A 24,653-nucleotide genomic window follows, 5' to 3' on the forward strand; every position below is an offset into this window, starting at 1 on the left:
CTCCCAGGAACTTTCTCTCTTGGTCTGAAAGTTCCTGTTACTGGTGGGCAGTCAACAAACCATAGTGAAATGAACAAAAGCTACAAAGGATCTCAAGGTCCTTTTCAGCAAAAACATCCCCAAATACTGCAATTCATGGTTGTAAAAAACAAATAATAGCAAATACCTGGAGAACTGCATGGGTCAAATTCACGTAAAGACTCGATATTAATACTCCTTTGTTTGTGCTAAAAACTCCTCTTTAATTAACACGGTACCACTCTTGGCATTTAGACCTCAATGAACTCCTTCGTTTACACTGGGCTTCCCCGTTGGCTCAGTGGGTAAAGCAGCTGCCTGCCAATGCAGGAGATATAAGAGACACTGGGGTGGGAATATCCCCTGGAGAAGGATATGGCGACCCACTCCAGTATTCTTGCCTGAAAAATCCCATGGACAGAGGAGCCTGGTGGGTTACAGCCCAAAGGGTCACAAATAGTCAGACATGACTGGGCAACTAAACACAAGCACAAGAACTCTTCCACTTACAGTCTGGTTCTGCTCAATGATAAAAGCACTTATATATACAATAACCTATCAAGCGCAATATAACAACGAATTTAGGTCCTAAAAAGGACTGAGGAACTAACGGGCTATCTAGAGATCCTACAATAGAGCTCTCTACCCAAGAAAATTCCTTCACATCAATGAGACTGCATTCCACTGAACAGTTTCTGTCACTAGAAATCACTTCCCAAGACCAAATGCTCTTTCCACGGGACGATCAGGAGATGGTACAAAGGGTTCAGGAATTGGCTGCAGCTAAGAAATTCCACACTTAAATCTGAAAACTGTCCAGGATAATTTTCCCACTCTACCTCAAATCAGGGATGAAAAAAATACATCACACACAGAAGCAAGGCCTTACTCCTGGCACTCAGGTGTCTGGAATCTACAATGAGATTATTACACCCAGGCTTTCAGAGTGCAGAGGCCATTTGGAAGGGCTTGACTGCCACCTCATGGTTAAAATGTGCATTACCATCCAAAGAGGGCCCACATAACCGCAGCCAAGCTCTAAGCCACTTCCTCCATAACAAGCGTGCTTATGACATCTTATGCCATGCCCCAACAAGCCAACAGAGGAAGACGATATTAAAGTGTCTGGCAATAATAGCCCTTGGTTGTGAATATAGTACTCTGAAAGACTGGTTTCTCCAAGGCAACCATACCTGATCTGATTATTGCTCTTAGTTTCAAAAAGCGTTTTTCAAATTCTCTCTCCATTGAGTGTGTATCAGAGAAAACTATATTGTAACTGCAAGGAACAGCCTAACACCAGGACTACTTTCTCTATTTTCTTTTCCACCCAACTTCTCTCTTCTCTTTCCTTCTTTCCCTCCCTCCTTCCCTCTTTCCTTTCCTTCCTTTCATCCTTTACTTCCTACATTACCTCTGTTTAAATTCCTTCACAAAGAAAGCCCTATATCCAATTCATGGATTTGGGCAAGTTCCTTAACCTGTTTAAATATCCCAAAGAATGTTTTTTACGTTTGTTAAAAGATTAGAGGTGGGGCCCAACACATAATAAAATGGGACAGAGAACTCATATGGCCCACAAAGCCACTCTCACCTTCTACCATATGAAGTACACAGAACTGTCTTCAAGGAGTCTTTAAAACAAAATCTGAATCAAATGAAGCCTTAGCTATAACTTTCTATTGGCAGGCAGTAGACGAGTGGAACATGCTGAATGGTAACATCGCACTATGGATGCTGTAGAGGGCCTGGGAGATCCACCCACCACACTGCAATGGGAATATTGACCACTGATGGATCACACCAAGCTCCTCTCCAGGAACTGTCTTCAGCTGAAGAGAGCTGCCCTGCTCCAGACGACACCCCTCTGGAGAAATGTCAGTATTCAGGGATTCATTGCTATGAGGATCTCCAGCGTTTACAATCAGCTCTACAGTGCCTCCCTGTGGCCTCACTTGCAATTGTGTTGCAGCTCCACGGCTCCCTCCACCCCAGTCTTGTCCCTTTACTTCCTTCCAGGTGTCCATCAAGGAGCATCTTCCCCAACACACCACCTGCATACAAATTTACACCCCATAGTCTGTTCCCCAGGGTACACGACCTGAAACATTTCTCCAGAGTCTCTTCCCAGCATAATAGCTACAGTTCTCCTCTTCAAAGTCAGGCCATTCCTCCTGTTGATATTCCCTTCAATGACTTCCATCTCATCACCATCAAAGGACAAGAGCCTTGCCATTTGAACACCAGGCCCATTACCTCTTTGACCTCATCTCCTCTGCCCCCAATACTGGCTTCCTGGCTGTTTCTCAAACATACTGGGTACCCTCCTGCCTCAGGACCTTTGCACATACTATTCTGTCATCCTGGAATACTCTTTGCCAGCTATCTACATTGCTTCCTCCTTTAAGTACTTTAAGTCCTGACTCAAAAGTGACCTCAACAAGGACTTCCCTGACCCTCTACCTAAGTGTGCTGGACTCTACCCACCCCCCCAGAGCTCCAGAGCCCTCATTCCTGTTTTAGTTTTGTCCATACCATGCTTGTATCAACATCCAACACACAGTATATTTTCCTTATTTATGTTAATATCTGTCTCCTCCATCAGAAAGCAAGGGCCATGAAGGCAAGGATTTTTTTCTGTTCTTCTCACTTCGGTATCCCCAGAAACTAGAGTAGAAATGTACACAGTAGTTGCTCCATCAATATTTACCGCATAATCTGGTGTATAAATGTAGGACTATAGATGTGGAATCAGAAGACATGTGATCTTTAGGGAGGTCCCCTAAACAGTATCTGACTTTTGTCACATTAAAAAATGGGAACAACTAAGTTGAGTTTATACAGATTATGCAATATACCATGAAAGCATCACATAATAAACTGCTAAATAATTGTAAGGTACAACTTTTCCTTGAATTGAATTGTCACTGACCTACTCAATTCGTATAATCTAGAGCGACCAGATTGCACACACACAAAAAAGGTAAACATCTGACATTCAGACACAGAAAATCCTGAAAATAGTCTGGTGTTCAAATAAAACATTAAAAGATTTATTCTAAAGCCATATTCCAAATGTACAAACAATGACATGCATCTCTTTCAAAGACTTAATAAAAAGAGCAGTCTTAACATTTTAAATTTTATAACAATTTGAAGACCTTCTTTTGCTCCCATCAAAAAGAAAGTCTGATAAAAGTGAATTACATAAAGTACCTAGTGTATTTTCTCATTTCTATAAAACATACTGTTTCTTTGTGAAATATGCAAATATAACATTTTATTATGAAATTGTTTTCAATGTCTAAAATTCTTGCTCATCTACAGAATCACATTGCCAAACACTTCTTAAAATGAGGTAAGAAGATAAATGCTGAAACCTTTTTTTTCCAGGCCATTTTTTTTAGATGTTTCTGCCTCTCTGACTAAACATGCAACATAGCCTTGACAATTCCTTTCATGTGAATGATCTTCTCAGTGGATACTCAGTATTTTGGACAAAGAACAGCAGCAACACCAATCATTTCAAAAGTCATGTTGTAAATCTTTTTAAATATTGTAAAGGTCTCAAATCAAAGCTACTGCTATAGTGGTTCATTAATTCATTTACAGATATTTTAATAAATATTCCTAAACTCTAGAAGACTGTTGATAATCCTTTAAAGCAGGAGTCAGCAAATGTGTTCTGTAAAGGTCCAGATAATAAATATTTTAGGATTCTCAGGTCACTTGTCTGCTGTATATTCTTTTTTCTTTTAACTACTCTAAAACATAAAAATTTAGCTTTACTGTACTTTGTTAATTCCTTACTTAAAAAAATAGAAGTTGCTAGTCTCTAAATGAGATTACTCAGTGTTAATAAAATGTAAACTTCACATTCTGCAATAAAACAAATCCGTGGTTTCCAACCACTAAATTGAAGGTTCATAAACAGTAAGAAGTGAATCTCATTGAGGGAGTAGGGGTGGCTGTCAGATACCCTTTTTAATCTATGACACTTTCCTATGGCTTCTTATTCATTTTGAACTGGCTAATTCACGTGTGTCTTTACCCTTTTTTGCCTTTACTTTTTTTATAGGGGAAAAAAACTCTCTACTTGTGGCTAACCTGAAGTTTGCAAAATCAAACACTGTAATAGTTCCATGCTAAAAGAGGTAGACGGATACACACAGGTATATGCACTTACAAATATGTGCACAATGAAACCACTGTTTCATACATAAATGCTCTCCACAGCTAAGGAGGAGCCGGTGGGAACCAGCTAGAAGATACATAAAACTGTTCTAAAGAACGTTCTCATTTGTTTTTATCATATGCTGTTGTTACATGTGGGGAAAACATGATTTGCATATGAAATATATGAATATGACTTAAGGAAACAGCATGATTTATTCAGGTTCTGGATGACTATAACCTGGCGTTGACTATAAGGATATAACAGAGAATTCATTGGGATGAAGTTTGGACTCTGATAAGAATAAAACAGATCTATTTATAATACTGTTTGATCTATAACACAGTCCTATAGCTTGGTCCTAAAAACCACAACCATGTGTGTGTGTGTGTGTGTGTGTGTGTGTGTGTGCGTGTGCGCGCATGGGTGTGTTGCATGTTTTCCTTTCCAACTATGAACAGTAGTGTGTGTGTGTGTACATTGCATGTTTTCCTGTCCAACTATGAACAGTGCTATGAACAAACTATGGCAAAGAAATGAGTTGTGATTTTACTCAAACATATCATTATCAACTTGGAAGCCTCTAAAATGATGATCTCATGGTATTCTACAAAAATACTTACAATTTCTAAAACTAAGAAAGTTGCAAACTTTGGCATCCCTAAGAAAAAAGCTCAATGATACCAGTGAGCCCAGGCCCAATTTTTGAACTATAAAAAGTAAAGTTTTCAGTGCAAAAATAGTATCTTGATAAATAGCAATAACACAAAAATCAAACAAAACACTTAAAAGCTATAAAAGACGTAAGTAATATCCTGAAGGCATTGTATTGGTTTTTTTTTTAAAAAAAAAGGGTGACTTGGGGCTAGGAGATAACAGGCTGTTTTACCTATTTAACTGTGAAGTAAGTCTGGGACTCTGTAGGACTGCTCAAGAACTCCCTTTTGGCAAAAAGACTCAACAGATTTATAGCTCATCATGTTTTTTCTTAAATGGCCACTTTGGGTGTTGCAATACATGATCTGCAGCCTGAAGGACAAGGTACATAAATTCTTCTACATCAAAAGAATAGTTGGTAAACTTTGGATGCTCCCCCAGAGTTGGGTGGTGGCCCTGTAAAAATAGCAAAAGACAAATTTGTAAGCTGTTAAGCATGTGGTTTTCTGAACAAGAATAAAATTATTTCACTTTGGCCAAAAGCAACTATTTTAATTCATGCTCTACATCAGAGGCTGGCAATTTTTTTCAGTAATAGGACAGACAGCACGTACTTTCTTCAGCTCTGTGGACCAGAGTCTCCACCACAATTATTAAGCCCTGCCACTGAAGTGCTCAAGGAGTCATAGAAAACATGTGAACAGAAGAGAAGGACTGTGTCCCAATAAAGCTTTATTTATAAAAACGAGTGGAGGGCCAGATATAGCCCACTGGTCTATAGTTTGCAGATCCTGTCTCTAAATAATTTAACAGATCTCTCTAGTCCCAAATTTCATGAAGGTCACTTTTCCACATAAAGATAGAGAATAATTAACTTCCCCTCTCCCACAAGTTTGCAAATATTAAAAACAATTCACGATTCCAAAGAACGGTTTTATCTTTGGATTGAAGCTTAAAAGACAGGTTGCAATTTAATTAGATGCTTTAAGCCAATTAAAAAATAAAACAAGATGATTTTTGTCATTGAACTTTACCTTATCTTGAGGAAAGACTTTGTTCTGCCTTCGCCAAGTGATGTAGTGGACACCTCTCAGCCTAGCCAGGTCCAAGTAACAACGTTCATCTCCACAGTTGTACCTAAGGACACAAGGCCATCTGTACGTGGGGCTTTGGCCTGGGATTTTTGACCAATCCACAGTTCTTTGGGGAAAAAAATTCACCACCCAAATACGTCCTTGCAAAAGATTGTATAAACAGTACACAAGAAAGAGAGAGAGATTCATGTTCATAGCAGCATTATTCACAATAGCCAAGAGGTGAAAAGAATCTGAATGTCTATTGACTGACAAATGGATAAATGAAACGTGGTATATAACCATACAAGGAATTATTGCTAATAAAAAGGCATGAGCACTGATCCACGCCCCAACATGGATGAACCTTGAAAACACGACACTAAGTGAAAGCAGCTGGTAAGAAAAAGCCCACATATTGCATGATTCCACTTCTGTGAAATGTCCATAATGGTAAATCTACAGAGATAGAAAGGAGATTAGTGGTTTCCAGGGGCTGGGAGGAAGATGGAATGAGAGTAACTGCTGAAGAGGACTGATTTTTCTGGGGGGCAATGAAAATATTGTAAAATTGATGGTGGTGGTTTCACAACTCGATCAATATCTTAAAAGCAATGAATTATATGATTTACATGAGTGAACTATAGTATGGTATATAAATAAAACTTGTTTATAGAAACACACACACACAAGAGTGAAACAGATTATTTTAAAAATATTTCCATAACTAAATCATCCTAACTTTCAAAAAGCAGAACAGGATTAAAGAATGGAGGAGATTTTTATCAACAGGTCTGTGAACTTGATATCAACTCCTAATAACCCCAGCTTTGTACATAGGAACATGGCCTTCAGGTGGGTGGGTAACACATTCTCCAAAAGAAACTGATCCCAAGACTGTTGACCTCCAAGGACTGAAATGTCTCAGTGACATTTTTTTCCTTCCTTCCTTTTTCTCTTTCCCCCCTCTTTCTCGGGGAGAAAGGAACAACTAAAATAGAATCCACAATGATCTAGCTATTTCTCTAACATATATATTTATTTTTAAGGGTTTTTCAGGGTGTTGAAAGTTCATGACAAATCTTTTTCTAAATAGTCTCTCATTTGAATGCCAAGTTATTTTTGAAATACGACCACAAAATCAAGATATTTAGTTACAAGGGGAAGAAACCAGGTAATAGCAATCACCGTTGGTATCCAGAGTAGAATTATTAAAGGAGAGAGGGCCACGTCTCCACAACCAAGCACCGAGTTAGAGGAACGCTGTGGGAACATTACTTTCACCTGAGGCCTCAGTCTCCTGTGTGTGTATGGAATCAAACAGGCCCGTGGAATGGTATGGTGCCTGTGAGCACCAGGCAAAGAGGTTGGCTTATGTTTTAGAGCTGTGTTCTTCACTAGAAGTACAGATACTCAAACCTCTCTCTCTTTTTAAATTGTGGTAGAAAACACATGACATAAAATTTGCCATCTTAACCATTTTTAAGTGTGCAGTTCAGTAATACTATACAGCTCCTGTTACAACCAATCACCAGAACACTTTCATCATGCAAAAGTGAAGCTCTGTCCTCATTAAACACCTCACCTCTCCCACTATTCCTTGACACCCGCCCTTCTACTTTCTGTCTCTATGAATCAGACTTCTCTACATACCTCATGAAAGTGAAATCATACAGTATTCGTGCTTTTCAGAGTAACATTTCACTTAACATAATGTCCTCGAGGTCCATCCCTGTCACTGCACGAGACAGGATTTCTTTCTTTTGTAAAGCTAAATAGTATTCCACTGGGTATGTGTGAGTCTGCATCACATTTCATTTACCCGTTCCATAGTCAATGGGCAACTGAGTTTCTTCTACCACTTGGCTAATGAGATAACACTGCTATGAACATGGGTATGCAACACACAGGTTCTCTTTTCACACAGTAACTACACTGATGGCAGGGAGAGGCTTTCAGTTGACAAGCACACAGGAATGCACTCAGAGCAAGGAAACCACAGATTCACATCTCCCGAATCCTGCTGAGATGGGGGAGGAAAGGGTTATTTGCTTGCTAAGGATGCTAATCGCAGTCTTCAAACTTTTAGGTCTTTTTTTTTCTTTTCTTTCTAGATGTATATATGATGTGACTTCTTTATAATAATTAAATATTAAGCCTTCTGAGGCTCTGAATGAAAGTCTCAGCAAGCAGAAAAAGCATTATCAGCTGCCTCAATATTAAAGTGTCCCCGGACACTTACAGTTCAAACACCGCAGCCCAGTCTGGAAGGAAAAGCAAATGGGTAAGACCAGCTCCATGCATTCCAATAAATATGTCTGTGTTATGCGTGATTCTCAGCTGATCTAAAAACCCAAGTTCCCTGTGAACATAAAGAACAACAAAAGAAAGGGGAGGAGAGGGAAAGTACTGAGTTGAGTAAGCTCACGATTCATGGTAACAACATTTATACAAGTGTCTTTCCCAGTTGAAAGTACATTTCCTCATGATATTTGCCAATTTCAAGCCTACTCCCATAACTAATGGCTTACTTAATAAATAAACATTTTTCTAAGGTAAGCTTGCCTTTTTTAAAACTTGCATGTTCTTATTTTAGAAGGAAACGTTTATACCTGTCTTAAATGAAAAACTAATAACACATGACATTAAACTGTAAAAATGGGTATAATCAAGCTAAAAAGCATTATTCCAAGGTAGGTAGGTAACACTACAAGGCAAAGCTCTGATTCCAAGGCTCACTCACTGTTTAAAAAGTGGAATTAGCAAGCATTACTGTGATGTTATGATATATTTAGCAACCAACTGAAAACTATTTCCTTAAGATCATACAGGAACTTTTCAAAAATAAATTCTTGCTTGCATGATTTGAGTTATTCAGTTGACATCTGTGTACCACTAAAATTATCTCAGATACCATGAGGGCATTTTCCTGCCTGTGCAACAGATGAATTCACAATTTTACACGTGCTGGTCTTTGAATTCAAGACACTGAAAGATGTGCAAACTTTAAAATGAAAGTAAGAGGCAAAAGGTTCATGAATCAAGGTAAATTGCAAGTGGTTAAACAGGAGATGGTAAGAGTGAACACTGACAGTTTAGGAATCAGTGAACTAAAATGGATGGGAGTGGGAGAATTTAATTCAGATGACTATTATATCTACTACTGTGGGCAAGAATCCCTTAGAAGAAATGGAGAAGCCCTCAGAGTCAACAAAACAGTCCGAAATGCAGTACTTGGGTGTAACCTCAAAAACGACAAAATGATCTCAGTTCATTTCCAAGGCAAACCATTCAGTATCACAGTAATCCGTTTATGCCCCAACCACTACTGCCGAAGAAGCTGAAATTGAATGGTTCTATGAATACCTACAAGACCTTCTAGAACTAACACCCAAAAAAGATGTCCTTTTTATCACAGGGAACTGGAATGCAAAAGTAGGAAGTAAAGAGATACCTGGAGTAACAGGGAAGTTTCGCCTTGGAGTACAAAATGAAGCAGGGCAAAGGCTAACAGACTTTTGCCAAGAGAACACAGTGGTCATAGCGAACACTCTCTTCCAATAACACAAGAGATGACTCTACACATGGACATCACCAGATGGGCAATATTGAAATCAGATTGATTATATTCCTTGCAACCGAAGATGGAGAAGCTCTATAGAGTCAGCAAAAACAAGACCGGGAGCTGACTGTGGCTCAGATCATGAACTTCTTATTGCAAAATTCAGACTTAAATTGAAGAAAGTAGGGAAAACCACTAGACCATTCAGGTATGACCTAAATCAAATCCCTTACGATTATACACTGGAAGTGACAAACAGATTCAAGGGAGTAGATCTGATAGACAGCGTGCCTGAAGAACTATGGACAGAGGTTCGTGACATTGTACAGGAGGCAGTGATCAAAGCCATCCCCAAGAAAAAGAAATGCAAAAAGGCAAAATGGTTGCCTGAGGAGGCCTTACAAATAGCTGAGAAAAGAAGAGAGACAAAAGGCTAAGAAGAAAAGGAAAGAAACACCCATCTGAATGCAGAGTTCTAAAGAACAGCAAAGAGAGGTAAGAAAGCCTTCCTAAGTGAACAGTCCAAAGAAATAGAGGAAAACAACAGAATAGCAAAGACTAGAGACCTCTTCAAAACAATGAGAGATACCAAGGGAACATTTCATGCAAAGACGAGCACAATAAAGGACAGAAATGGTATGGATCTAACAGAAGCAGAACACACTGCGAAGAGGTGGCAAGAATACACAGAAGAACTATACAAAAAAGATCTTCATGACCCAGATAACCACAATGGTGTGACCACTCACCTAGAGACAGACATCCTGGAATGTGAAGTCAAGTGGGCCTTAGGAAGCATCACTACAAAGCTAGTGGAAGTGATGGAATTCCAGCTGAGCTACTTCAAATCCTAAAAGATGATGCTGTGAAAGTGATGTACTCAATATGCCAGCAAATTTGGAAAACTCAGCAGTGGCCACAGGACTGGAAAAGGTCAGTTTTCATTCCAATCGCAAAGAAGGGCAATGCCAAAGAACGTTCAAACTACCACACAATTGCACTCATCTCACGCACTAGCAAAGTAATGCTCGAAATTCTCTTCAACAGTACATGAACTGAGAACTCCCAGATGTTCAAGCTGGATTTAGAAAGGCAGAAGAACCAGAGAACAAATTGCCAAATTTGTCTATCTGTTGGATCATAGAAAAAGCAAGAGAATTCCAGAAAAACATCTACCTCTGCTTTATTGATTACACTGAAGTCTTTGACTGTGTGGATCACAACAAACTGTGGGAAATTCTGAAAGAGATGGGAATACCAAACCACCTTTTGCCTCCTGCAAAATCTGTATACAGGTCAAGAGGCAATGGTTAGAACTGGGCATGGAAAAACAGACTGGCTCAAAACTGGGAAAGGAGTATGTCAAGGCCATATCTTGTCACCTTGCTTATTTAACTTATATGCAGAGTACATCATGTGAAATGTCAGGGTGGATGAAGCACAAGCTGGAATCAAGACCTCTGGGAGAAATATCAATAATCTCAGATATGTAGACAATACCACCCTTATGGCAGAAAGCAAAGAAGAACTAAACAGCCTCTTGATTAGGCCACCTGACGCGAAGAGCTGCCTCATTGGAAAAAAACCTTGCTGCTGGGAAAGGCAGAAGGCAGAAGGAAAAGGGACACAGAGGACGAGATGGTTGGAATGCATCATTAACTCAATGGACACGAGTCTGAGCAGGCTCCGGGAGTTGGTAAAGGACAGGGAGGTCTGGCGTGCTGCAGTCCATGGGGTCACAAAGAGTCTGACATTACTGAGTGACTGGACAACAAGAACAACAGCCAAAGAAGTTCACTGAAGTGAGGCTGAGAAGAAATGCTGGACAGAGTCTAATACTCTGATAAATAAAATAGAATCCAATCTCCCAGTCCAACCCACCCACAGTGAAGAAAAATAAATGAACAAGATCTGTTTGTATCGAAGAAGGGGAAGCAACTTTCCTCTTAATCAGCTTCTCCTCTTTGAAGAGCTTCCTCTCAGGACAGAACAGAAATCCCACACCTGCACAAGGGAAGGAAGACAAAGGCACCAAGTGCATCTCACATGAAGTACATGTGCCTCAGTTTCCCCAGGATGCCAACTGATACTGAGGAGAACAAGGGGCATTTGTCCAGGGAACACATCTGTGGAGTGGTCATTTCTGGGAAATGCCTATAGATCAAAACTCACAAAGCTCAACACTATTAGTTTCTATCGTGTCCCTCAGGTTGCCAAGGTCTGAATTCACTGTCACTAACCCTGGGCTCTCTTCTTGCCTCTGTACCTCCTCGGGTGGCAGTGAGGATTGCCACCATCAGGTTAGTGTCACCTGTCAGACAGAAACAGCTTCAGAAACTTCACAAGACTTTTGAAAGAGGAAGATGAGACAGAGCAAGGAAAGCATTAAGAATACGTGTCAGCGCTCACAGACTTAGATTAACGAATTTATGGCTGTTGGTGAGAAGGGACAGTTGAGAAGATCATGTATGGACGGTTATACTAAAATGGATAACCAACAAGGACCTACCATACAGCACATGGAACTCTGCTCAATGTTATGTGGAAGCATGGATAGGAGGGAAGTTTGGGGGAGAAAGGATATATGTATATGTATGGCTGAGTCCCTTTGCTGTCCACCTGAAATTACCACAATATTGTTAATCGGTTCTACCCCAATACAAAATAAAAAGTTTAAAGGTTGGGGGGAAAAAAGAGTATGTCTCAATAAACAGTTGCTGTTCTTGCAACTGCTATTTATTTGTACTTAGTGTCTGACGTAGGGACACGGCCATGCTTCCTCCGAAACTGTCTTCCTGCTTCGAAGCCTGGTGACCAGCTTATGGCATGTACCTGACAAAGACTTGTGGAAATGAACAAACGTGTAACGAATGAGGTGCTAAACGCCCAGGCTTACTGATAAGTTTAAACCGAACCATGTCAGGCACTGTATGTTGGTAAATGTGTACTTTTTAACACAGAAAAAAGCTGTTAAATTTGGAAAACAACACTATGACTGTGGGTGGGTGAAAAGGAGAGAGAAAAATTTTTACTTTCCTTTGGCACTTTTCTATACTGCTTGACTTTTTCAATCAAGAACATGTATTACTTCTATAGCCCTATAGTTTCTATATCAACAGGGGTTATGTAGACAGGGGTTACATAACATATAACATATGATATAGTATCTATATCAACAGGGCCTACATAAATGGTAGGCAAATTATATCTTTCTAACTTTTTACTTATGTTAGAATTTTAAAGGAAATGTAAAAAAAAATTTTTTTTCTTTTCAATTTTTAGCCTCACCCCACAGCATGTGGGACCTTGGGTCCCCAGCCAGGGATCTAACCCATACCTCCCGCATTAGAAGGCGGAACCACTGGGGAAGTTCCCAAAATGTAAATATTTTATAAGATTTTTTTTTAAACCTCATACTGTTCTATGAACCTCAAATTATTCCCATATCTTAGGCCAGAAGATGAAACCCAGCTGCTAACAGGGCAATTTAGGCTTATGCCATTTTTTAAAATTTGGAATTAGTTGCTGGTTTTAAGATTTTTTTTTTAATGTGGATCATTTTTAAAGTCTTTATTGAATTTGTTGCAATATTGCTTCTGCTTTATGTTTTGATTTTTGGGGGCCACAAGGCATGTGGGATTTAGCTCCCCAACCAGGGACTGAACCAGCAGCCCCTACATTGAAAGGTGAAGTCTTAACCACTGGACCGCCAGGGAAGTCCCCCAGTTGCTGACTTTAGAAATTTCAAATGAAAATAGGATTCATCACTTCTCTTTAAAAAGGGACAGTGTGGCAACATCAGGCCTATCACAGCAGAAGAACTTCTGCCCACTAGCCTTGGCATCTTCACCTGCCCACTTCATTCACCGATGGTATCCGCTTGTCCCTACCAGATCCATGAGTGCCAACACCTCCCATTCACAAAGTCCTCCCTCCTCTCCCTGCCAAAGGATGCCTCACCAAAGCCAAAGAGGACAGGATCTGCCCAAGACTGGATTATTACTTACTTATACTTATAATCAACAATCTGGACCTCAAATGTAGATACTGTTTTCAGTGCATTTACAAGCTGGGGGAAAAAAGAAATATATTTAGAATTTCTTTTCCTTCCTTCTCTTCAGTTTTATTTACCTTAAAGTCCCCAAATTTCTTATTTTTCATGTAAAGTTATGTTTCAAGTATTAAATCCCCTTTGTATTTTCATACAAATATGTTTCAGTTTTAAACCTTAACTGAGTTCAAGTACAGGCTCCACCTCTGCATTTTGGGGAGGAACACACCACCTTCCTAAAATTGCTCTGCACTGGGCTGCTATGAGGATGAAAGGAGAAAATTCATAAAAGTAAATGGCTTGTCATAGACAAGCTAGACATACATGAAATGTTACCTTTTAGCTACTGTTATTCTAATAGTTCGGAGAAGGTGACGGCACCCGACTCTTGCCTGGAAAATTCCATGAACGGAGGGCCCTGGTAGGCTGCAATCCATGGGGTCGCTAAGAGTCGACACGACTGAGCGACTTCACTTTCACTTTTCACTTTCATGCATTTGAGAAGGAAATGGCAAGCCACTCCAGTGTTCTTGCCTGGAGAATCCCAGGGACAGGGGAGCCTGGTGGGCTGCCGTCTATGGGGTTGCACAGTTGGACATGACTGAAGTGACTCAGCAGCAGCAGCAGCATTCTAACAGTTAGTCCCTCAACTTTCAATGTATATTCACTGGGCACCGACTTTGTTTCAGAATTTTCTTCCTACCCACTATATCATTTCAGACAAACACCTAGTGCTTGGAACCTCATCCACCAAAAATACTAAATTCCTGGCAGAAAAGAATTTCAACATCTCTACATAGAAAAACAACTACACTTTTAGCAAAGAGAAAACAACTAAGCTCAATTCATCATCACATCAAAAGCATCGCTATGGTTCTCTAGGTCCCTCACAAATAGGCTATCTTAACCCAACACCACGGATCACTGCTTTTCAGAAGCATTTTGTATTTGTATCCTGCTCTCTCATGTGTACACTTTGATTGTGACAACAACAGGTACAGAAGCATCACTGACTCTGCACTGAAATCATGCTGGCATTTCCAAGTGCTTTAGGTATATGTCACTTCCTGCTCACAAATACCATACCAAGGAAGTATTATATTATACACATTTCATAAATGATGTACTGAAGTCTTAGAGAAGGTAAACAACTTTGCCAGGATCTCCCATATAGCAAATGGCAGGGCCAAAACTAAATCTAGGTCATCTGACCCCAGAACCTGTGTTCTTGGCTAGTGCACTTCCACTCTATCGCTCATAAAAAGCAACAGGCAGTGGCCCAAATCCAATCCCATCCCCCATCACACACTCGCAGAGTTATAAAATAGAAGTTTCTCTCACTGGACAGTCCCTGGATGCCCACAGATACACTGTTTATAGCAAGTATTGAAGGAGTGAGGAGAGATTAGAATTCCACTTTTCAGGGGAGAATTAATCAGAGGGCATGAGCCCCTGTCTTGTAATGAGACGGGCCTACCTTAAAGGAGTCACATGTCTCCAAGGATCCTGAAGGAAGTGTGTTCTTTTCCATGATTTCTAGTCAGACCAGAGACATGGCCATACCCCTTCTGGAATGACTGCTGTAACCTTGAGTCTGGGCAAGACTACATGAACCATCATTTAATGAGGGTATCTAGGTTTTGTTGGAGAAGGCAATGGCACCCTACTCCAGTACTCTTGCCTGGAAAATCCCATGGATGGAGGAGCTTGGTGGGCTGCTGTCCATGGGGTCGCTAAGAGTCGGACACGACTGAGCAACTTCACTTTCACTTTTCACTTTCATGCATTGGAGAAGGAAATGGCAACCCACTCCAGTGTTCTTGCCTGGAGAATCCCAGGGACGGCAGAGCCTGGTGGGCTGCCGTCTCTGGGGTCGCACAGAGTTGGACACGACTGAAGCGACTTAGCAGCAGCAGCAGCAGCAGGTTTTGTTATCTATTCACGAGTCAAGGAAAAGGAAAAAGTGCTTTCTTCTCTGCCTGGGAGTTGCCTTTCCCAGTGACACCAAGCCTGGGAGCAAAGCAACCACTTGGGCACACGATGGCTTGGGGTTGGAGCTGAATGACCAAATCCTGCCTTAGGGCAAGACCATCCAGGCGACCTGAGGGGCTGGATGTGAGAACACGGACAGCTGCAGTGCAGCACCCACTGGTGGTACCTTTCCACTGGACTTCGCTCCAGCAGTTGACCGACAGACAGGGAAGGAAAGTGGTTAGCCTCCTCCCAGGTGAAGCTGGGTTACAGCTATGGAGTGTTCTCTGCCTATGAAGTAGACTCCTTTCCCTCCCCAACCCCACCCCGTTACTCTGCTCACCAGCTGGGTGAACTTGGGCATGTTTTTTTTAACCTCCAAGGTTCAGTGTTCTCGTTTAGAATGGAGAATAATAATAAAATACTGATATTATTGGTCTGCTGGGAGAGTTGAAGGACAGGCAGAGGGAACATGTGCTTGGCATATACCTGCATCCAAAACGTGTTACCTTACCAATAAGTACTACTCATCTGCCTATTAATAATGCATCTCAGTGCATTACTTTATACATTTTTATTTCCAGGTCTTTAAAACATACATACACACGCTGTTCATTTCTTCCATCCACAGAGTTTACAATTGATGCCTCATTACACCATATGTTCATGTCCTCCATAATCCATATGTGTCTCAAGAAGAGATGCTAATTACACAATTTGAATCAGCCTCTTAGGCATCCAAATTAACTTGTGCCAAACATTTTACCCATCAAAAGCTGCCCCCAAATTCCCTCCCATCTCAAGTCCACTGAAGTGCTTAGGCTAACAGTCCAGGAGTTCATGCCTGATTCTCACTACCTCTCCTGGCCTCACCGAGGCTGTAACTTTACACTCCCGCAAGCAGTGTCATAGGCTCTGTCTCCAAGATATATCCTGAAACCATTTATCTTGTCATCCCTCCTGTCCTCCCCTTCATCTAAGCTCTTATCGGGACAACAGCTCTTAATCAATCTCCCTGCACCTATTCTTGCAGCCAGAGTGATTTACAAATAAATAAAGAAGTCGGTTTCATGCCTCTCTATTTGCTACTATGACAAATTACTAAACACTTATCATCTTAAAACAACACAATTTATCCTCTTACATTTCTGTAGCACAGAAATTTGACACACAGAGACAGAAGTCTCAGTGGGATGAAATCGAGGTGTACGCAGTGCTACACTCCTTGTGGAATCTCTAGGGGATAATCCTTGTCTTTTCCGGACATCTAGAAACCTTACTCTTGCAAGCACATTGCCCTGTCCTGCTGTTGCAGGGAGCCTTCCATTGCAATCTTGTTGAAATTAAGTATAAGTTTTGAATTGATGTTGTTGAAATGAGTCAGGAAGCATAAGAGGGGAACAATTTCTAAGATACTCATGAAAAGGATAAGGACTTTTCCAACTTCATCTGCTGCTGGAGGCCACAGTCTTGCCACACTCCATCTACCATCTGTCCAAAGATATTCTCCCATTGCTCAGCTGCTAGTTTGTTCAGAGACAAAATGTTTGGCAATCCACTGCAGCAAAGGCAGGACTCGGGCAGTTTTGTCTCTGTTTCCACTCTGAGTTAGTGCAGAGGAATGTCTATAGTAAGGCAGAGCTCATTTAGTAATGTCTGGTTTGATGATTTCCAGTAAAAATCTAATAAATGAACTGGGTGCAACCATCAAAATATTCTAAAAGCTAATAATTTCAAACCAAAGCATTTAGTAGGGTATGAAATAAAAAACAAAGCACATTACTCATAGGAAGTTAAATTCAATATGTCGCTATTAAAAATGCATACCAAAAACTGACCTCATTTTGGTTCAGTATTTTCCGATACTCTGTGCTCCGTGCGAGAATGGTCACTCGAATTTTTCCACCCTGTGAAAAAGGCAAAACATTGCTGTGTATGCCTGGACAGACAAATAAATAAAATTTAAAATGGGATTTTCACCAAAAGATAAAACTCAATAAGGACATCTTTATGGGACTTTTTTTTTTTCCTTTCAGCCTGATTTCTGCACAGTTCTCCCAGGGGTTAAAAATGTATTCACTTTAGCCACAGAAGGCAAAACGCATTCATTACACTACTTCTGTTTGTTTGAGTATATTTGGGGGCACAGGATGTGTGGACTGGGTGGGAGCTTGGGAAAGGAAGGGGAGAGATAGGGAAAGGAAAAGGAAAAAAAAGTACATTCTTCCACTATCTCTTAGTTTATCAAAATTTCCTAGGTTGTTGACATCTGATTTCAAAGTACTCCAGGTCAGAATTTCTGGTTAACCCAGAAAACACTGTCTGCTGATGATCTTTTTCTATAAAGATGATGTTGACTTTTATCAGGGGGTGAAAAGTCCAGCCTACCTCAGAAACCATAATGCAGCCATTACCTTGGGACCCTCTTGTGTGATGTTCAGTCTGTGCAGTACATGCTGGGAAAATGCCCTGAATAACCCAGTATTTTGACACCCAGAGATCTACAATAAAAAACAATATTTCCTATTACAATGAGTAATTTCTGCATTACTATTTAAGATGTTCTCAAGTTATACATAAGTACTATCTTAATGGCCATCATCAAAAAATCTACAAACAATAAATGCTGGAGAGGATATGGAGAAAACGAGGCCCCCCTACACTGTGGGTGAGAATGTGAACTGATACAGTCATTGTGGAAATCGGTATGACGATTCCTTGAAAAACTAGCAATAAATCTAGCATCAGTTCAGTTCAGTCGCTCAGTCCGACTCTTTGCCACCCCATGGACTGCAGCATGCCAGCCTTCCCTTTCCGTCACCAACTCCCAGAGCTTGCTCAGACTCATGTCTATCAAGTCGGTGATGCCATCCAACCAACTCATCCTCCATCATCCCCTTCTCCTACCACCTTCAATCTTTCCCAGCATTGGGTCTTTTCAAATGAGTCAGTTCTTTGCATCAGGTAGCCAAAGTATTGGAGCTTCAGCATCAGTTCTTCCAAAGAATATTCACCCATTCCAGTCCATTTTAGTTCACTGATTTCTAAAATGTCAGTGTTCACTCTTGCCATCTCCTTCTTGACCACTTCTAATTTACCATTGATTCATGGACCTAACATTCCAGGTTCCTATGCAATATTGCTCTTTACAGCATCGGAATTTACTTCCATCACCAGTCTGGGTCTAGGTCATCTACCATATGACCTAGCAATCCCACTACTGGGCATATATCCTGAGAAAACCACAATTCTAAAAGACACATATACCCCAATGTTCACGGTGGCAATATCTATAATAGCCAAAGCACGGAAGCAATCTAAATGTCCATCAACAAATGAATGGATAAAGATGTGGTACATACATACAATGGAGTGAAAAGGAAACATATGAGTCAGCTGTAGTAAGGTGGATGAATCTAGAGCCTCTTACACAGAATGAAGTCAGTCAGAAAAAACAGTATCAAATATTAACAGATATATGGAATCTAGAAAAATGGTACTGATGAACCTAGTAGAGAATGGACTTGTAGACACACCAGGGGAAGGTGAGAGTGGTATGAATTGGGAAAGCAGCAATGACATACATTCACTATCACGTGTAAAACAGACAGTGGGAAGTTGCTATATAACACAGGGAGCCCAGTCTGGCACTCTGTGATGACCTAGAAGGGTGGGATAAGGGGAGGGGAGGGAGGCTCAAGAGGGAGGGGATGTGTGTATATATACATATATAACTCTGTGTGTGTGTGTGTGCATATATATATATAATTATGACTGATTCACATTGTCGTGTGGCAAAAACCAATACAACATTGTAAAGCAAATTTCCACCAATTAAAAATTTTTTTTAAGTTTTTCTTTTAAATGTTATCTTAAAATCCACCAAGAATCAATTCTCTGAACATGACTGTCAACCACAGATGACATGCTTACCAGAGGGGTGTTATAGAACAGCCCGTATCTCATCCGAGGAAGTAAGGAAAAAATAGCTTCTTTAAAACATACCTAAGAATGGAGATATTTTAAAAGGTAAGAGAATTACAATCTGCATCCTTCACACTAAAATAGCAATTTTTTTATAGAAAAAAATTAATGCCTATTTTGCATTAAAATATTTTGATTAGCTAATTATTTCAATCAAATGGCATTCATATTTTCAGAAAAGTTATGGGGCAAAATTTTTAAAAGCTACGTGGTTAAAATAATCATGATGATTCTAGTTATTACAGAGAAACTAAGGAGTTAGAAATCAATGATAATAGCTCATAGAAACCCAGATTAAATATTTATTTGATGAGTGAGTCATTGATAAGGACAGTTATTTACAGGCATTTCAGTAAAGCTTCCAGTACCCTTTTGGAGTCATAAGTTTTCAAATGTATAACATCATAATCAGTAAATGCTTTCCACGTGTCGGAGAATAGGTCACCATATCCATAGGAGCTCTGAAAGTGGAAACAAAGTAAGTTAGGGAATGTGGCTAAACCTGGCTTTTCAAAAACATCAGAAAACACCTGAATTAGCTTGTTAGTGAACCAACAACCTGAAACACTGTTCATAAAATCCACAGAAGAAAAATGGATTTTCATCTTGGGCCTGAGCAAGTCCCTAATTTGATGTAATAGCATCAGAAATAATCATCACAATTATAATCTCAGTCTGCTAAAAATGTTTTGTTTTCTCACCCTAGCCCTTTTTATTCTCATGTCCTTGAAATTGGAATAATTGTGGGGTTTTTTTCCTGTGAATTCTCTATGCAAACTACACAACACATAGACACATCACCTTTCGTACACACCAGAACATGCACAGGAAGCAAAACTCATCAGAGCAGACAGAATGCACTTTTGGAAAGAAATCTGAGCGCTTATGGAATCTAGAAACATGGTACTGATGATCCTGTTTACAGAGAAAAAAAGGAGATGCAGACGTAGAGGAAGGACTGGTAGACACAGCGGGGGAAGAGAGGGTAGGACAAATTGAAAAAGGAGCTGACATACATGCACTATCATATGTAAAACAGTACCTAGTGGGAAGCCGCTATATAACACAGGGAGCCTAGCCTGGCACTCTGTGATGACCGAGAGGGGTGGGATGTCAGGGAGATGGAGGCTCAAGAGGGAGAGGACACACACACGGACGGACACACACACACACACACACACACACACACACACACACACACACAGTTATGACTGATTCATGTTAACGTATGGCACCACAACATTGCAAAGCAATTATCCTCCAAGGGGGGAAAAAAAAATCTGAGAGTAAGAAAATGCTTTGAAAGTTTTAACATTAAAAATACAATGTTAGTAACTCTAGGAAATGATCTCCCTATTGATTAATGAGTAATATTTGATAATTCCCTTGGACATTACTAAGAGTAATGACAAGAGTATCTTGCATACTTCCTACATCCCAGGCACTGTTTTAAGAACTTGATGTTATTAACACATTAAACCACTGCACTAACTTCATGAGTGAGGGAATACCATTATCCCTGTTTTACAGATGAGGAAACTGAGACAAAGTTAAAGTAACCCGCCTCAACTGTAGAGCTGCTGGGATTACAGAGCTGGGATTAAATCCAGCCTCATTGGTTCCAGACTCCATACATGTAACCTCCATACGTGTATATGGCAGAACTAGTTCTTTCTGGACACTTACCAAATCCATTTAATTTTTGAAAAGTAGACATTAATTACTACTCCATCAGCTGAAGGAAGTAGGTCAATTTATATCAAAATGGTAGAATTTAGATGGAAAAACTCAGCCAAAAGAAATAAGAAATACATACTGTAGGGTTACATTCAAGGTCTCCAGCTGGTTACACATGATGTTCATTATGTCCATGTCTTTTTATCTTTCCAGCATTCTTTTTATCAGATTTTGAAAATTTTATGCTGCACATATTAGAGTCATTTCAAAGGTATTGAGAACTGTTAGATGTGATGATAAAAAATAAAAATTCTTTCCTTCAATGGGTCTCTGGTGCTGTTCTAATAAAGGCCCTTCTCAACACCATCAAAAATTACATGTTCCTGTTTTGGTTCAATAATACATAAAGGGTAATTAAAGAAGTGATTCTAGGCAGTTTCCTGAGCTAAAATACTTGTGATGAAATAAGATGAAATAAGGAAAATTTGATAATAAAATACAGTGATCCTGACTGGTCCCTTTTCCGAGATGGCATGTGTTATTCAGTAATAACCACCTCGAGAAGCTTCTTTTTCCACATCCCTCAAATTCAAATGATTTGCCACAGAGGAAGGAGGGACTTTTCCAGTCTTATGTTGAAGAATATTTGTACAGTCTTAAGATGACATAAAATTTCCTCCTGTGTATATCTCAAACATAAGACAATCTATGACTTAGAAATTCCCCTTATAGGAATCTGCCCTTCAGAAATTCTAGGATGACTGTGTAAAGATACATGTATATGAAAAAGATGTTCAGGACAGAATTTCTGTAAAGAGCAAAGAACTGGAAACAAATTAAATGTGACCACAGTAGGGGCAGAGGGAAATACATGAACTAAGGCATTCCTGGTGGCTCAGGCAGTTAAGAATCCACCCGCAATGCAGGAGATCCAGGTTCAATCCCTGGGTTGGGAAGATCTCCCCTGGAGGAGGGCATGGCAACCCACTTCAGTATTCTTGCCTGGAGAATCCCATGGACAGAGTGCCTGGTGGGCTATAGTCCATGGGGTCGAAAAGAGTCAGACACGACTGAGCGATTTCACATTATGTATATATACACATCCTTATGTAAGTCCTTGTGTAAGTGTTGTATAAAGATGTGTTTACATTTATTAAAATAAAGTCTTGCAATGTATTCTCACATATGCTAACCGCAATTAACCTTCAAAGGAAATGGAATTTGAAGAGATACAGGAGACTTTAAAAAGAAATAAAAACTTTATATACTTCTGGGTTGACCGAACTCATTATAACTTGGTCTTAGTTGTATAATTAAAAATAGTAATAATAAAGCTATAGTACACTTCTCAGCACAAGGAAAGGCGGAAAGCCTGCAGAAAGCTCCCTGGTGCTCCTTTGTAAGAGCAATCCTGCCATGCCCAGAAATGTGTCTGCAGGAGTGTCCCCGGGCGCGTGGCTCCAGGTCAGCAGTTACACTGCCGAGCTCTGTGCAGGTGAGAGGGGTGGCCCCAGATGCTTCCTTGTGAGGAGAGTCTATAAACTGACCTGAAGTGCAGCACCGCCAGCTCCCAACTCCTCCTTGGGGCACACGGCTCGTCCAGGGCCACAAAGACTGGTTCCAGGGCAACACCATCCACCACAGGGGGTTCAACTCATGTCAGCCAAGGGTGGCAGAGCTGCTTCCCTCAAGGCCTTCCCAGCAAGAGAACCAGGTGGCAGCCACAGGACACCTCACCCATCCACATCCTCCCTACAGGCTTCCAGGGGGTCTCAATTTTGACACAACCTGGTACTTGCCTGTCCTGAGACCCTGACTGAGCCACGAGCAAAGGCCTCTCTGACCAAGAATGCAGGTTCTAAATGGATGCACAGAGAGGAGCAGAGGAGGGAGGTCACATCAGGGCGGCCAACTTGCTCGACTAAAAGTACAGGGCAATCGAGGTCAGGCTGCACTAACACCATGTGTCCCATTAACTGAGTAACTGGGGAGCCCCATGGTGGCCACGCACCTTATTCACTCCACCCCAGCAGGCTTAGAGAAGGGGAGAGGCTATAGACGCTGGCTCAGTTTAGTTTACTCCACTAGAGGAAGACACGGAAAAGCATGCAATGAGATACAAGGAAGCTTCTGGAAAACTTTCCGTCAACTTAACAAGATCTTCAGGGAAGTACAGGGAGACGAGGAAGCACTATAGTTGCAAGGCACAGGTCTGGGGACAACTGCTTAGATGGGAACCTTGACTCCACCCTTCACCGACTGTGTTGTCTTATAAATACTAACACCTCAGCTTCCTCATCTATAAAATAAACAAATAAAAACCCTGGCCCACCGACACTTGTGAGCATTATGAGAACATCAGATGCAAATGAAAAATAAAAAAACCACAACAACCCTGAGTTAATCATTCAGAGCTACAGGGAGCCTGTGCATGGGACCTAGAAACCACAATCATATACAAAAAGAGGAAAGAAAGGGACAGCAGATCCCTTTACTCAGAAAAACATTTCTAAGAAATAGAACCGTAGTGGCAGCAAAACTGAAACACAAAAGGGAAGTGAAAACACATGCAAAGAAGGAAAGCAAAAAGTGAGCATTAAGTTGCTGAAAATGTTAGAAACAGTTCTCATCAGGCTTGAAATCAAACTATAGGGCTAGGGAGCTATGATGATGAAACCTCTTGTCACAGCTCTGCTACCAGCCCCTCATCAGCAAAGAAAGTGTTAGCAAAACAGTTTCCCTTCTGCAAGACAACCTGACCTCAGTTCACGGTGCAGCTCTGCCCTCTGGAATTGGACAGCACGCCTCCACCGTGTGCTAGGGGCCATGGCTTGTGATTCTAAAAGACACCTGATGGGTACACTGAGTGTGGAGGGAAGTGAGCTCAAGGACTCCTGTAACTGGCTTGCCTCTCGGGATCCTGGTGGTGTGGCCAATGCAGTTGTTTCATAAGATCCTGGCCCTGGGGGACCTGTACCTGTCCCAGGAGGAATCACATCTCTCTGCGAGGAGTCCTGAGAAGCAGTGCCTAATGCTGCCCTGCCAGCAAGCTGTATTTCCCCTGAACCATCCTTCTCAATAGACTTGGGGTAAGAGGGGGGCCTGTGAGCGTCCTGAGCATTGGAATGTCTGGGTGAACCTGAGGTGACTTCTCGGTGGGTGCTCCCACTTCCCAGGTTGGGCAGCCTCTAGCATGCACACTATATACCATGTGTTCTCCAGCCCACTGTCATGGTTACCATTCAGAGCACATGTGCTGTGGATCAGGCGCTGAGACTGTTTGCACATGATATCCTTTATCCTCAAAACGACACTGAGGTAGATACTGTAATTCTCCCATTCTAGAGGTGAGAGTACCAGGGCAACATTGGGATGACCTTGGCCAGTGGAAGGGCCAGCTATAGGAAAAAAACAAGTGAAAGGCAGGCAAAGAAAGAGAAGAGGGAAAAAGATGCACTAAAAACAAATAAGCCCATAGCAGCTGTA

General features: G+C 40.9%; 1 protein-coding gene across 1 annotated transcript in view; it reads right to left on the minus strand.

Annotated features, from left to right (window-relative positions):
* Positions 1–5,055: 5,055 nt before the first annotated feature.
* The window catches only part of EOGT (EGF domain specific O-linked N-acetylglucosamine transferase), a 37,728-nt gene continuing 18,130 nt past the window's right edge, over positions 5,056–24,653 (minus strand). Inside the window, exons 10-17 of the mRNA XM_052646696.1 lie at positions 19,859–19,951; positions 19,440–19,511; positions 17,921–18,007; positions 17,345–17,413; positions 13,492–13,553; positions 8,165–8,284; positions 5,884–5,986; positions 5,056–5,305 (exon numbers count right to left, since the gene is read on the minus strand). Coding sequence (XP_052502656.1) covers positions 5,159–5,305; positions 5,884–5,986; positions 8,165–8,284; positions 13,492–13,553; positions 17,345–17,413; positions 17,921–18,007; positions 19,440–19,511; positions 19,859–19,951 — 753 coding nt within the window. The 3' untranslated portion in view covers positions 5,056–5,158. The remainder of the gene's footprint in view (positions 5,306–5,883; positions 5,987–8,164; positions 8,285–13,491; positions 13,554–17,344; positions 17,414–17,920; positions 18,008–19,439; positions 19,512–19,858; positions 19,952–24,653) is intronic.

Source organism: Budorcas taxicolor, chromosome 1 (assembly GCF_023091745.1).
Source record: "Budorcas taxicolor isolate Tak-1 chromosome 1, Takin1.1, whole genome shotgun sequence".
Taxonomy (NCBI): Eukaryota; Metazoa; Chordata; class Mammalia; order Artiodactyla; family Bovidae; genus Budorcas; species Budorcas taxicolor.